Here is a 15,707-nt window from a genome sequence, read left to right as displayed (position 1 = left end):
GACAATCTTCAGTGATGAATAAAGGTAGAAACTTAAGTCAGTACATAGTAATGGGTTATCAGTACCAGAGAACATGAGGGGCTGTTACAGAATTTGTTATTGGGAAATTGTCTAATCTCCTTATGGAGCTGACATAGTATTTGCAACAGGCCACTGCACCCTCTTGTGGCAGCCATAAAACATGCATCCAAATCAAATCGACTCCTTGGGAACAGGCTGAACATAATGCTGTTCCCACTGACCATCACTGATTTCTTGCTCTTCTCTGGTTAGAGAAGTGCAGATCAGTGAAATACGAGATTTTGGTAATTATTTAAAAATAGGTATCTACAGTACATACTCTTTACACTCTTTACACATACCCACAGTACACTACTACTGTGAATGACAATTCAATTGTTAGGTTACTTTTGCAGGAGTCTGCAACTTGAAACGTTGACTGACAGTATCTTTTCCTGCCCAGCAGCTGACTGACACCATCCCCGGCTCAGTCTTCCTCCTCTCTCGAGGCACCTTCTCCTGTCCTGCTAACCTGCTTCCCTGGCGCAGCGGCACTTCAGGCGTTTACAAGAAGAGCCATCGCAGGGCGCCGTCCTCTGAGAATGTGCCTGGCCTGGAGAGGCTGCTGAAAGCGTGGGCCCTGGCTGAGTTTCCCCAAGGCCTCACTTCCACCTCCGCACCTCAAGGACCACTTGACCCCTTTGAGCCCTTACTGCCTCTCCTCATGGGGCCCTGCATGGGCCTGTGGAGGGAGTGCTACCTCCGGGGGGCGCTCCATGCACAGGTATGATGGAAGTGTTTCATAGGTGGTTTTAGGGTTGCACGATATTGCGATATAATGTGATATTGCGATATCGATTATGAATATTGCGATATCGATATTAATTTTGATATTTTTAAACATATGTCAAATTACAAAAGTTACGGGAAAACGCATCAAAATAGATTCATAACAAATTAAACAAGTTTTCTTACAACACAAGGTATATTTCAACAGACTGTCATATTGGTACAACATGAATAAATAAATAAGGATCATGTCTACAGAACAGGACATGTTTTACTGGTTGTACAGTAGAAAATAAATAAATAAAGAGGACAGGACACAACTTTTCTTTCGCTTCTCTGATGCGTTCCGTTTTGTTGTCTATCTATTTCTTCACTTACACGGTCACTCTGTCGAAATTAGCACACACGTGGTACGCTACTTAGGGTTTGTGACGTAGTGGACCCGTTCACTGACGTGCACTAACATGTGCAAGTGGCACGGTAACTGGCCAATGAATCATTAAAGCGTTTCAAGCGGGCTCTAAATCGAGCACAACTAAGCCACACAGCCAGTGGACGGGACGCAGCGCTCCACAAAATAAATGATATATTGCGCTAACTATATTGAGTCGATATATCTTGCACCCCTAGATATAATATTGCGCAACGTGATATTGCGATAACGATATTGAGTCGATATAGCTTGCACCCCTAGGTGGTATGGAATACTTAAATAAGAATGATAGTGAATCAGAATCGTAACTTCATATACTGTATGTCTCAACTAAATCTTGAAAACAAAATGTGTTTACTTTTATATTATATATATTTATATTATATACTGTTCTGCTGTTACGCAATATACTGTGTGTGTATATATATATATATATATATATATATATTTTTTTTTTTTTTTTTTTTGTCTCTATTTTTCCTTACCTCTTAAGTCCTCTAATCTAAGATGGAAAAAACACCCCTTAGTTGAAGTGTCCACACTTAGGCCGTTATCTGTGATGAGGGGCCGCAAATAGACATTGCTTTGTTTAAAGGGGTCACAAGTCAGCATGGTTTGGAACAACTGACTTAAAGGTTGAGGCTGGTCTTATTTGATCTTTTTATCATTATCCTAAATTCTCCTGAGGAGACTAAAACCCAACAATGATATTCTGCTGTAGCCAATGCCTCTGTGCCACAGAACTCCATTGTTGTACGACCCATTAAAAACACACATCAGAGAGCTATACCGTTCAACTTGTTGACATATCCGTATTTGAAACTCCACTGCTGCATTTTAAAGTTTAAGAGTCGAGAGGAGATTGTTACAGCCTCCTGAATTCACAAATTTCCTCCCAGCTCAATGTAGATTATTTTGACGACTCACAGCAGAGCTTTTAAAACTTTAAAAGCAAGCTTGGAGGAAATGTTTGGATTTGGGCTGATTATTTGGTGCTTCAACAAAATCAGAGTTTGTAAGTGGCGAACCACAAACACAAAACGCTATTTGACATTTAGTATCTACACTATAATGTGAGTAGATTTTTCAGGCATGCATTCAAAGTCAAATATATATTTCAAATATGTATAAATATACAGAACCATCAGATAAGCAGCACTCCTCATCGGTTGTCTAATTTACATAATGCAGGGTTGAGTGTCTACAGGAAGTGCCGATTTGTCATTTGGTTTATCAAGTGGGTGACATCCTACACAAAGGTTCCAAGCATCTGCTGCGTTGCATCCTCTCACATCATGACTGCTTGTTCAAGAGATGACGTTGTCTCTTTGATGTGTAGATTAGTTTGAGTTGTTGAGTGACAAACTCCCATTATGGACATGGTACAGCCTTTGTGATGTCTGTGCAACAGCGCGTCTATCAGTGTCCCCATGGTGATGTTAGGAATAGCCGAGGGCTGTGTAGTCTATATCCATGATGTTCCACTTCCGGGATTGCACCGTTGCACTCTTTTCAGCAGGAAATCCGTTACCTTCCGTTTCGTTTGTGTTGGAATTTTAAACTCCGGTGGATTTATGAGGACTGTGGTTAACTGTTCCTCAGATCTCTCCAGGGTAAATGCAGACAGCTAGCTAGACTATCTGTCCAATTAGAATTCTCTGTTGCACGACTAAAACAACTTTTGAACCTACACACGTTCAATCAAAACAAGTTCCTTCCTGAGGCTATTTGACGATTGTGATTGGTTTAAAGAAATAATAAACCACCGCACATTTTTCTCCCTTCCCGGAATGCAGTGTGGACTAGCCAGACCCTCCTCCGCAGCGCTGTGGAGGAGGGTCTGGCAAAGCGAGACTAAGGGCTGTGTGAGTAGGTGCAGTCATTTATTCTGTTTTAAGGGAGCTGTAGAGGAACAAGTCAAACTTACCGCTAAAACACCAACTCAGGTTAACAGTGTAGAGAGATTAGAGTAAATTATGTTTTTCTGGGAAATTTTTGTGTTTCCTCTACAATTCCACACACCATTAAAGTCCCCCACCCCCAGGCTGACAAAATCCCTTTTCGTAAATTCTTAGCGGCATTGACCCAATATATCTATTCATTCAGAAGTCACTACAACAAAACACCAGTTACAAGTTTCATTACCCAGAGAACTGGAGCAAGAACCCATCTTAAGTCTCGTTTAATATGGTTGTTGTTGGGACTTATCTTTCTTTTTCACAGTTGTATCAAAGTCTTAACAACTCTTATGTATAATGCATTTCGGCACAACATAGCCACTAACTAACAGCATCAAACATTACTATACACCTCCCTAAAGCTGCCTGAAATGAACTCTTCACGCACTGCCAGGTAGGCCACAGAGCATAGTGCAGGCACTTTAGAGGCAAAGCATAGCGCAGGTATACGTCGTCATCACTTCTGGCTATATCACATACAGCTGTTATCTCATTGGTTTCGCTTGGAAAGGTCCGCAGCAACAAGGTCAAAGTTTAAATAATTTCAACTTTGAGGGCAGCGCTTGGTGGCAATTTGGAGAGGTGTGCCTTGCTTTCCCTATAGGAGAACAACGGCACAGCCAGCGCAGAGCGGTTTCACTGCAGATCATGTGTAGGTGGCTTTACAGTGTCAACAAAAAGGGAATATTGAAATCTTAGGAGTAAGTAGGAGGCAGAATTTGTTGCAGGGCTGTACGATTGGGTTGCATTAGATTGTACAGGTGTACCTGATAAACGTGTACCTTGTAATGTTGATATAACAATGTTTGAAATGTATTTTTTTGTTGTCCACAAACTCAACAATGTGTTAGTCCATCTCTCAATACTTTACGACTTCCCTACCCTGTCTGTGGCTTTCAGCCCGAAGCGTATTTGTCCCAACCGAAGGCGTTAGTCTTCAAAATCAGGTCACTGTATATAGTCTCATTTTTCTATTAAAAAGACAAAATATGTTTTCTAAAAGAACTGGGCACTGTAGGGTTTGACAAATGTTACTCAAACAACAGTAAATGGTGCATTTGTTTTCATGGGATTTGTTAACAATAATAATAAGAAAAAACTGAATATCATCAGACTTATTCTTTAATGAAGACTTCAGAGATCATTCTTAGGACCCCTCTGGTGGGTGCGATGCCGTTGAAGATGTTAAGTTAGTGACTACCTAGTGTGAGAAAAATGAACCATGTCGCCTTCCATCCTCAGGCGTTCTCCCACCCTATCTCTGCAAACCACCCCCACCCTGTGGAGCGGCTGGCCCGGGAGGTGCAGCAGCTCAAAGACAAGCTAGCACAAGTGTCCACCAGCACGGCTCTAAAGCCGCCCAGCATGATGGCCGAGCCCCGGCGGACCGACACCAACCTGAACCAAAACACCAACAATGGCACCTTCCTCTTCCCAGCGTCAAGGCCTCAGAGCGCGACGATGGCCAGGGCGGCGCCCCCTCCTACCTCCACCAACCACCAGACCTCCAAGGGCGCTCCGCCCGCCTCGGCTCCACCGTCCAGGCCCGGCCACAAAGACAATGGCGGCAGCAACAAACACACCTTCCTGTTTGGCCACTCTTCAGTAGCAGAGGCCCGCCCTGACCAGCGCTATTACCCAGCACCCAATAACGCCAAGCTGCCTAAGAACAACGGGTCCTCGATATCTTCCTGAGGTCTGGTCCTTGTCTTTACTGTTCTCATATATGATCTACGACCGGGTACTATAACCAAATCATCTGTCTGCACAATATGAAACTGACTTATCCTTCACTGGTATCATGTACAGTAGTAAGGGAGACCAAGATGCATGTTTCATGTCAAACAGTATTTGATAGAAAAACCTTTTTTGACAGGTGATTTAAAAAAAAAAAAAAAGAAAAGAAATTGTAGTATTCAATATTCCACCAATGAAATATATCTAAGACAAAAAGGACAAGGTGAAGAAGATGCTTAACAATGTATAACAACAGAGCTTCATAGGCACATCTTGCAGTATCTTAAAATGCAGTAGAAGCTGTCATGTCACGTCACCCTTCAAGAAAGACCGAAAGCTTGTAGTTTCCATTTTTAGCTTCTTATCCAAAATGGGTCATAGATAATAGTGTGATAGGGCGGTTCTTAAGGGCACTTTGACAGGACACATTGCAGTGAATGGACACATTTGGTTTTCACTGGATCTAACTTGACTACTTGTCTCCAGAAGATTTTTTTTGACAACTAGCTATTTTAGATCTTTATTATGTCATGCTAATGTGCAAAATGTTCATTTCTTAGTTTTTGTATCGCAGCTTCAAATAGAATAATATAATATTGTTTGGACAATGATTCATTTTTTTATTTTATTTTTTTTTTAAACCACAATTTTTGCAGGCGCTGTGACTAATGTGGAATTTAGGGCATGAAGCTATTTTGGTACTGCTCTAATCATATCTCTCCACTTGCATGCTTGGGAGCAGCGAGAGGCCTATATTCAGTTATATTCAGTTATGTGGCTTAAGTCACTGCATATTATTGCAGTATAGTTCAGCTCCTGCATGACTGACATGATTTCAGGGCTTTAGTTATAAAATATTATCTAAACCTTTTTTTTTCCAAATATCTTCGACCATTACCGGTCAATTTTTTGATATCATACATGTAGATAAGTGTGAATTATGAATTGTTTCTGACCAAAGTTAGTATTATTTTGAGAGTTTCTCTTGATGGTGTAATTCAAAAAACACCAACAGAACAATTATTCTGCCTTTTGATTGCTGTACCTTTTTAAAAAAGGTACCAGTGTTGGAAGCAAAGGGAAGCTTTTTTCTCCTTTCTGTTTACTTCTCTTTATTTTCCTGCCTGGAGGTGTATTAGTATGCAGCCAGCATTTAGGTCAAGGACTTGGAAGTGTCTGACTGGTCCTGCGCCTTTAAATCCAAACAGGTTGTTGTTCGCATGATGTGGGTGTCAAGTAGATGCACTGGCATCATTTCCACGGACAGATGAAATTGTTATGTATTTGTAAAAGCATTTTTTTTTTTTTTTCAAAATTTTATTTTAGGCAGGAGAACAGTCAGATGTATGACTGATGCCGACCTTCCCTCATGGCAAAAGGTACCTCACATGATAGCACTATGAATTATTAAATTGTTGTAAATATTCATCAATAGCAGGACACATCGATAGCTACAATTTCAGAGCTTTCCAGGTGTGATGCCAATGCATTCGCTTGCCTTCCATGGAAAAAAAACATAAGGTCGTCTTTGTCCTGTCACATGGAAAATCCAATTTGATCTACTGCTACAGCTGTTCTGGTCTGTATCGTTGTATAATTTAATGTTTTTGGTACGAACATCACTTAAATTTGCCAGATGTACATATTTTTTGTTACAGCATGTTTGGATCCTGATAAATAAAGTGTTATTAGTTCATAAACTCAACTGTGTTCATAATCCGTGCCACAAAAATAAAAGTAAATTGTCATACACCGCTCACAAACTTTATTTTTTAACAAAATAAATATTTACATATGATCTGGAACACTTAAAAAGTAGCATGGCACTGTACATGTCATTTAAAATCCAACTGCTTGGCATGATATGTATAGTTAGAATTAAACAATTTGAGAATCATGTGCAAAATGCTCAATACTTTCACAGGTAATGTACAAAGTAAAAACTCGCCTGACAGGAAATGTTGAATACAAAATATCTACTGCACAGTTAAGTCATGTAAAGCTCCGGTTCGGTCTCTCCAGTTAAAACATGTTCAGTAGAATGAAAACCAGTGTTTCGACTAATCAGTGTTTTTATACAGAAGTAGGCCGAAAACCTGCAGGCTTTTAAAAATATGAATGGAGGTGTTTTTCTTTGTGTTACGTTTCACCACACAAACCGAAATGTAAGAGACCTCTCTTCCGCAATTGTTACGATGCCATGCAGGTTTTCCACCATGTACCGAGATGCATTTTGGCACTTTGAACCAATGGATGTTAGTCTCATGCATTCTCACGTTTCACCTGATGAACACAGACGACAGAATAAAACAGGACGGCCGTTAGCTGCAGTCCATGTCACCACATAGCTTTAACGGCAGTGCTTTTAAAACCAACCAGCTCGCAGCTGAAGAAAGCAAAAGATTTGAGTCCGACATCAGAAGAGACCCTACATTCATCTCGTGCTTCAACTTTACCCCCAGCGATTGCCGTGCTCCTTCCCCGTACACTGCTCCTGCTGCAGGATGCCATCAGGCCCGTAGAAGTAGCCGGAGGAGGACGGGCCGAGGCCTCCCAGCTGCCGGATGGACTTGCACATGGGGCAAGGGTAGTCGGACAGGCCCTCGATATCTTCGAAGGCCAGGTTGACGATCTGGTCGCAGCAGGGGTCGCAGTAGAGGTGTCCGCAGGAGAGGCGCTTCAGGCGGGCCTCGTAGGAGATGCAGCACTGACAGTGTGGCAGGTCGGGGCCCAGCGACAGAGAGCCGGTCAGGGAGCTGCTCTCCAGGCTGCCGGCCTGGCTGGAGCTCTGCTTGGTGGGAGACCTGAGAGGGACAGTCAGGATGTGAACAGCAAATAAGTCACAATCACACTGCAGAGCTGAAATGATTAGTCAACTAAATGAAAGAAGAAAAAAATGGTTAATCGATTAATTGTTTTATTGGTCATTTCTCAAGCAAGAAAAGGCAAACATCAGCTGGTTCCAGCTTCTCAAATGGGAGCATTTTCTGCTTTTCTCTCTGCTTTTAATATCATTGTATATTGACTATCTTTGAGTTTTGGACTGTTGGTCAGACAATACAAGACTATTATATACTACAAGATTTAAAGACCTCACAAGTGGCCCTGAGAGATTCTGATGGGCACTTTTCAAACAATAAATCAAAAGTTATTTGACGGATTACTAATTAAGGAAAATACTTAGTTTCACTGCATATCTTGGTCACAATTCTTTAAAGGAATAGTTTGACTTTTTTATCGATTCACTTTTCAGCCTATTAAAACATGTTTTTTTTTTATTTGCAATTAAATATAACAGGGAAAAAATAAGCAAATCACATTTTTACTGGACAAAAAATGTACAAAATGAATCGACTAATCATTTCAGCACTGTTTTATAGTATAACTTTGCTCCATGTAGCTCTTCATTAAAGCAGATTTGCTTGAAATCTAAGCAAACAAGCCAAAATCGGGCTACAACTAATTATATTGATTAACCTGCCAGTTATGTTCTTGATTAGTCGAGTCATCGTTTCTATAAAGTGCCAGAGAATAGTGACCAATGTCCATTAAAGTCCAAGCTGACTCTTCAGATTCTTGTTTTGTCCAATATATTCAATTTACAGTAATATAACAGAAAAGTAGCAATTCCTCAAATTAGAGAAGCTGGAACTAGAGAATGTTTGACATCTTTGTTTGAAAGAAAAAAAAAATACTTAAAATGATCCAATCATCTGACACTCTAAACCAAACCTTAAAAACACGAGATCATGGGAACACGCTGGGATCAGGCTTTTCCGGTGCACACTAACACCAATGTAATGTTGGTGAACCGATTTGTTCCAGGGAAAAAATAACTGGTAAAACAAGACCTGAAGTGATCTCAGTTAGGGTGGGGCTTGGGAAATACTCCATCATTTAAAGTGCGGAGGTGTGTCTGCTGTCTTTAGATTGAGACCGTATGTTCTGTGTCAGACTTGGACTCAGGCTGTTGGAGCTCATTAATAGGTGCAGTGGATAATTATAGCAAATGAACCTCATTGTCTGAAGCCAAATTAGACACGTTCTTAAAATGTAAGTAGATATAGCCCTCAGTCTCCCTCTGATGTTAACATTCATGGACGCATTTGAAATGGCTTTATGAGATTTCAGATTCACTGTTAAGTTGTGTAACATAAACTGGCCTTCAGTGAGGCAAAGCTGGATCAAATGAGAGCAAGTGACTCATGAAAACCTGTTGTCATAACAACTGTGAAGTGGAAGAAGATATTTCCTCTTAAAAAAAAAAAATAAATAAAAAAAAAAAATCTATTTCTGCCTGATTTGTCACAGCCTGGTCTGACATTTAATCATGTCACACATGAAATCTGCCCTCGCAATCCCAGACAACACGCGTTGGGCGTTTGCAGCGAGGGTTACACAATTAAGGATTATCCAGAGTGGTGACTTTCAAAATATACAAGCAATTAGGAGAGAAAAATAAAACAGGTAGATTCACAGGAGATCGGAAAACAGGTTAAGTTGCCCTATATTCATTTCGGATGGCCACAGACGCACATTCAGGAATATTCTGCAAACATTATAGCAATTTGAGATGAAATGCGGTGAAATACAGGCTGAACAATCTCCACTCACTTTGACGACGATGAATCTTTAAAGCAGTCGAAGCTGAGAGCTGCTAGGATCCTCCACAGCAGATCCATGCCGCTTCTTCTCATGGTAAAATCCAAATTTCATCAAGCTGATTTCTGGCGAGCGTCATTTTTTTTTTCTTTTTTTAAAGAAAACACGACACCACTGAGTCGCTGCTGTATTTACATTCAGGACAAGACAACAAAAAGGATCCTGCTATGTGTTTAAATATGCGAATTAAAGAGGATGTGCCGTCATCATCATCATCATCATCATCATCATCATCATTCTGCAGGCATCTGAATGGAGATAAACAAAGCGCTATACTCTCGTTTGTGTTTGAGTCGATGGTTTCTCTCGTCTTGTCTCTCCTTTTCCTCCTCCCCTCCTCTTCCTCCTCCCCACCTTCTTCTCCTGCTCAGCAGCAGCAGCAGTATCACAGGGTGGCCGCAGAGAGGCGCAGCTGAACAGCCCACAGCTGTTTCATTTGCATCAATCAGAGAGACACGCACCGGACCTCTCCGATGGTACGGAAGAGGATTTGGGCCACATTTGAAAACCCAAAAAATGTATTTGACTTCCGAGTTTAAAGTCAGAATTCTGAGAAAGACACTTAATGGTGCAACAATGTATCGAGTGCTGAGGAAAAAAAGTCTGAATTCTGACTTTATTTTCAGAATTCTGACTTTTTTTCTCAGAACTCAATACATTGTTTCACATGAGGCCCTAATCTTCTTCCATACCAATGAGATCAAAGCGGAGCAGGAGACTGAAACGGCCTCAAAATACTGCTGAGGTTTAGAAATAAAGAGTTAAGTTTTTTTTTGTGCCAGTATCACCTTAACTAAAAATTACAAGAATAATGTCACCGACACCTCTGGGTTTAAGTGTAGGTCGGTGATCCAGATATCTATTTAAAAGGGAAAATTGCAGTTTGTTTTTGTCTTAGTAAACCCTATTTTTCTATATAGCCTACTATATACTATACTATATATTATTTATTGCACCATTAAGTGTCTGTTATTGGGCTACTCATGTCATATTTTCATAGAAAAAGTAATATTTTATTCAAATAGCTTACATTTCAATTCAATTTCAATTCAATACATTTTTAAGTATTGTAGGCTATTTAAAAACAATATGTCATATAGTTTCATACTTAACAATCAAGAACTTTATTTTTTTCTCACTCAAATCAGTAGTAGGTCCTATTATTAACCAATCTTATGGTAACACTTAAGTTGACTTTTTTTAATAAAATAGTGGGGGCAGGTCCCCCCATGAAACGGAACTAACACTTCGCTGCAACACAAACAAATATATTTATTCACCTCTATTCACACACACAATAAGGCATATTTTCAGTTGTGATTGAACTGTATTTTTTGAGTTCCTATATAGGCCAACTCTGATCTTGACATTTGGCTAAGCATTCTGTAGCAAATAACAATAAACCCATTATTAATTACATTAACTTAATGCAGTGTAACTACTTCAGTATCTAAATAATGCACCTAAAATACAAACCGACATGCACTCTAACAATGCAGCCCTATTTCTGATACTGTGGGGGGCAGAAATGTTGCTGTGGGGGGGTCGCCACGGTCAAATCAACATAGAGGAAACACTGTGGGGGTCTAGAGATTCAGCTTTAGCATTTCTATAGGCATTCATTTTTCTGTAGTGAGTTCATTTTCAATCAATCAATCAATCAATCAATCAATCAATCAATCAATCGATTCTATGTGTCATATGAAATCGTTCAAAGTACAATTCCAGTGAAATGTTATCCCAATGTGGATGATGTTAAATTCTCTTCAGGCTACTGTCATTCATCCTCTTGCACTGTGCAATCATGTTATCATATTAAAAGTACTGTTGGCAGCAGGAGGATCTGAATATGATTTATAATACACAGTATTGAGAATTTTTTAGAGAAGACAGATTGAAGGAGAGTATGCCCTTGTTCTCCCCATCAGTTTATGGTTAGAGCACCAAAGTTCAAGTGGTTATAGGTTTTTGCTTTTTGTTTATAATATGATTTTTGAATCATGAAACGTGAGGGACTTCGAGAGGAGTGTGAGAAGTAATAAAAGTAGAAGCAATAGTTCTACAGGTGGACTAAAAGTTTGGCATTTTTGAGGTAAGCATTACCTGAAGTAACCACCAGATGGCGACAACTAATTGCCCAAAAAACAACAACAAACAACAAATCATTTTCTCCCTTATTTACAAGAACTATTTTTCTATCATTAAAGGAAAACCTACTATGAACTGTGAATTTTGGTTATAATAAACACTAGCCAACATTAATATTAGGCTACTGTTTGTCAGAGGTTGTACTGACATTAAATCCCTCAAAGAGATTCATGAGTCATAATACTGCATCATGGTTTTTTACTACTGACAGAGTAAAACAATGGACACATGGTCAGTTATATAGACATCTTAATTGAGCTGATAAACACAGAGTGTGCGGTTGTACATAGCCTAAAGTCTCTGTTTGCTATACTGTGATTCATTACATTTACAACTGCAGATAAGGGCTGGCGGAGGCACATCTTTAAACTGGCCCTGGCTGCGTCATTGTGCCCAGGAAATTTGATCCTGTTTCAAAATGAAATTGTGCGTCAAAGTCAGGCGTGACTTTGCTTTTTGTTAAGGAAGGTAAAGAGGACACAGTTAAAAACAAATGTAGAGTCGACAGCTGCAGACACACAAAGTGCAGAGCTGATGTCTGTTTCTGGAGGTAGCCTAAATTTTGGTTTGTGGAGATGATAATGCGGTGTGTCAGGGCTTCAGCCAGGCCAGCTGCCGGCAAGTGAGAGGAAATGTTACACACTCTGTCACATTACCAACAAGTTTCTTTGCAGGGCCAAAGATTTATCTTCCCGTCTCTATTTCTCTTTCCTACAGTGTCAAATGTCACATAATGATTGCTTAACCTGTATCTGTTGTTCTTGATAACTAAAGACCTTGAACCTTGATTGATTCGTTGATGTAAAAAAGGGTCAGTTGCACATGCTGAAATCCTGAAACTGATCAACTAACCGCTTCAGCTCTATTATGGTGTCTACTAATTAGGTGTCCCTAATATAAAGTAGGCTACAACACTGAGTGATCCAGCAAACGTATAGGCCTACAGAGTCAACAAGCGTAAGTAAAAAGAGTAAAATACATTTAGCACAACAGTAAATTGAACAGTATTGAGAACATTAGCAAGTTAGCAACATATTAGCATTAGATAGATAGTAGCTATAATAGCTAGCTTGGTTAGCAGTAAACTGATCACAGAAAAAATAAGAAACAAATTACATCTGGATATGAGTCAAATTTAGTGTCCACGTGAAAAGACCACAAAGAATAGGCCTGCACCACCAAACAAATAAAAGAAATGCACTGGGAATTCAAATTAATAGCTGCCATTTAACTCTGTAAAGTGCTCAAACCCATTGAAACCTTTTAGTTTTTAATTTCAAACCAATACAAACCCTTTGTAATATTATTGCACTCATTTTGTGCTTATTCTTTCTGAAGCTCTTGAATGGCAAAAACACATTAAACCCCCCCCCCCCCCACACACACACACTAATAATGTGTCACTTTGTCACTTTAACAGTCCCACTGCTTCATCGCTCTTCACAATCACGCTGAGCCGGACAGAGGATGGAGTAACTGCATGGCGCCTGCAGATAGCAGCCTTTCAGGCCAGCTGATCAATAGATGACCCAAACAGACAATAGCAGCTGAAAGCCTGAGGCGACATGAAAGGCCTCATCTGATGTGGCGACAATCAGACGACAGCTGGAGTGTCGGCGCCACTCCGACTGAAAGTGGAGGTGTTACACACATATGTGGCCATGAATGCAGGTTATGTAGAGATGTTCGTTTTCCTATAGAGGGAAGAAAGAAGAATGCACGTATATTTCCAGGAGGCATGAATGAGGATTCCTAAGGTTTTTTTTTTGTGTTGTTTATAAGTTCAAATATCTCATTTGTTTGCTTTCAATGTGCTTATTCATGGCACGTTGTTTTTATATCTTAAAGCTTTAGTGTGTAACTTTTTTATATTAATGAACGTCTGTTGCATTCAAGCCATTGCTAAATGAGTTGCTACAAAGCTAATTAAGACTATTAGCTCAACAAAACTCTCTCTGTATTTCTCAGTATGGCTATGTTCCGAAAATGGTGTCATCCGGCGACTTTCTTGGCAGAAAATCGAGCGAAGATAATGACCTCTTCGGAAGAGTCCATCATGTTTTTTTAATCCTCCGTGCCCTCCTTGGCTACAAGCAACTGCGTAGAGGAGGGGTGGGGGTGGTGCGCGATCAGGGAAGGCTTGTATCATATGGATGCAACGACAGTTTTGTTGTCATTACTTACAATTCCTCATGGGGGAGACAGAAACTACGCACTATAGCTTTAATAACTGTTTTTGTGCTCTTTCAAAACATTCTCAGTCAGCATTTATAGTATATTTAGTATTATATAGTAAATAGTAATTGACAGGCACCGAATGGCAGACTATTTTAATGACATTCGGCAGCTAAAGAGACAGATTTTTTTAGCAGTTGGTGGAGACCAAAACAGAACAAAAAATAAATAAATGAGTGAATATCAGACTTACATTCATTAGTTGGCCAGAAACAAGACTCAAAATGCATGCTAACATTGCTGTGTGTCTGCTTAATGTATAAATAGCTAATTGTCTGCTGAAGAAAAATCACCTTTATTAGGTGATAATATAATATTGTCTTGAAAAATCAGTTATTGCAGATTCAAAGCAGTAAAATGTACCCCAGAATCCAAAATAAAAGCACTTATTGTAAAGTGGTTTTATATCACTGTCAGGTCATATTGTGTCTCTCTGTCCCTCCCCCCAGCCACATTCCCACTTTCCCAAACCCTATTGTAGCCTTTCTCTACCTGTCCAACAGCTGCCCTCTGAGTTTTCCTCCTGCACAAGTTATCTGACTCTGTCATCCACCTGCTCACCTGTTCCCACTTTCCTCATCAGCCCTGCAAATATTTAACTAGCCTTTTTCCCCTCACTCCCTGACAGATTGTTGAAGTTGCTTTGTTTCTTGCTTTTGAGCTGCTGGTACCTGAACCTAAATCTGTATCTGCCTGCACCTTTTTCCGGCCCCCGTTCCTGTTGATCTGTTTGGATTTTTCTACACGTGCCAGTAAGCTTGTGTACCTCAAGTGTTGTCAATAAATCCCTGAACTGTATTAGTTTGCATTTGGTTCCTATCCTTGTTTCCGCTTGCATCAGTCGTGACCGTAAAACCATTTGACTTTAGTTTTAGGAATTGTGATATAAAAGGAATGATAGTAGAAAATAAAGAGAGAATGAAATAAAGGCAGAAGAAAGTAAGAAAAGAGGAAAAAGATGGGCAGGAGAAAGAAATGAACATGTGATAGGAAGAGAAAATACCTTTCAAGTAGCTGAGGTTGTTACTACAACGTCTCTAATCTGTACAAAATACAAGGTGGTACTGAATCCAGAATAAAAGATATTTGATCAAACAGTTTGAACTTTGTTAGCCAGTCAACTTATGTTTTCAATAAAAACTATTTAGTTTAGGAAACCTTTTAGATTTACTTTGCTGAAAAGTTTTTTTTTTCCCCATGTGTGCCAGTTAGAAATAGGATTACCTGAAACAAACTCCTATATTGATTCAGTTAACTTAAAGGCTTTATTGCCAATCTACAATATTGTATATAGATGTTATTTGTATCTCATCGTTTCCGTATATTACTGAAATACTGATATTTATGTCAAGATACTTAGAAAATTAATAAAATAGGATTTCAGCAGTTTTCCACCAGGGGCATCCTTGTGAATTGTTCCCCCATTCTTTTTAACATGGCCAATTATAGGCACGAGCCCAAAGCACGTGCAGGGAGAGGCTCGCCTTGCACATTTCATATGGAGCCAATGGCGCTCTAAAACTGAGACACATCGAGCATTAAGCTCGGAGAGTGCTTTCCCCACCTGGTTGTGTGCATCCCACATCAATGGTGACCCTGTCATATTTAGACTCACTAATGATTGACCCACTCAGGAGAAAAATGGTGTCTGCTGGAGGAGAGATGGGAGTGGAGGAGGGGGCGGTGTCTCCATCCAAGAGGGATGTTGTAGTAAGTAAAAAGGGGCGGAGGGGGGAGGAGGGTGC

General features: G+C 39.9%; 1 protein-coding gene across 1 annotated transcript in view; it reads left to right on the top strand.

Annotated features, from left to right (window-relative positions):
• Window positions 1-6,667, top strand: part of mtmr11 (myotubularin related protein 11) — a 37,003-nt gene extending 30,336 nt beyond the window's left edge. The window contains exons 16-17 of the mRNA XM_039806388.1: window positions 467-784; window positions 4,423-6,667. Of these exons, the coding sequence (XP_039662322.1) occupies window positions 467-784; window positions 4,423-4,875 (771 nt within the window). The 3' untranslated portion in view covers window positions 4,876-6,667. The remainder of the gene's footprint in view (window positions 1-466; window positions 785-4,422) is intronic.
• Window positions 6,668-15,707: the final 9,040 nt, after the last annotated feature.

The sequence above is a fragment of the Perca fluviatilis genome, chromosome 7 (genome assembly GCF_010015445.1).
Source record: "Perca fluviatilis chromosome 7, GENO_Pfluv_1.0, whole genome shotgun sequence".
NCBI lineage: Eukaryota > Metazoa > Chordata > Actinopteri > Perciformes > Percidae > Perca > Perca fluviatilis.
This window is presented reverse-complemented; position numbering and strand designations above follow the sequence as displayed.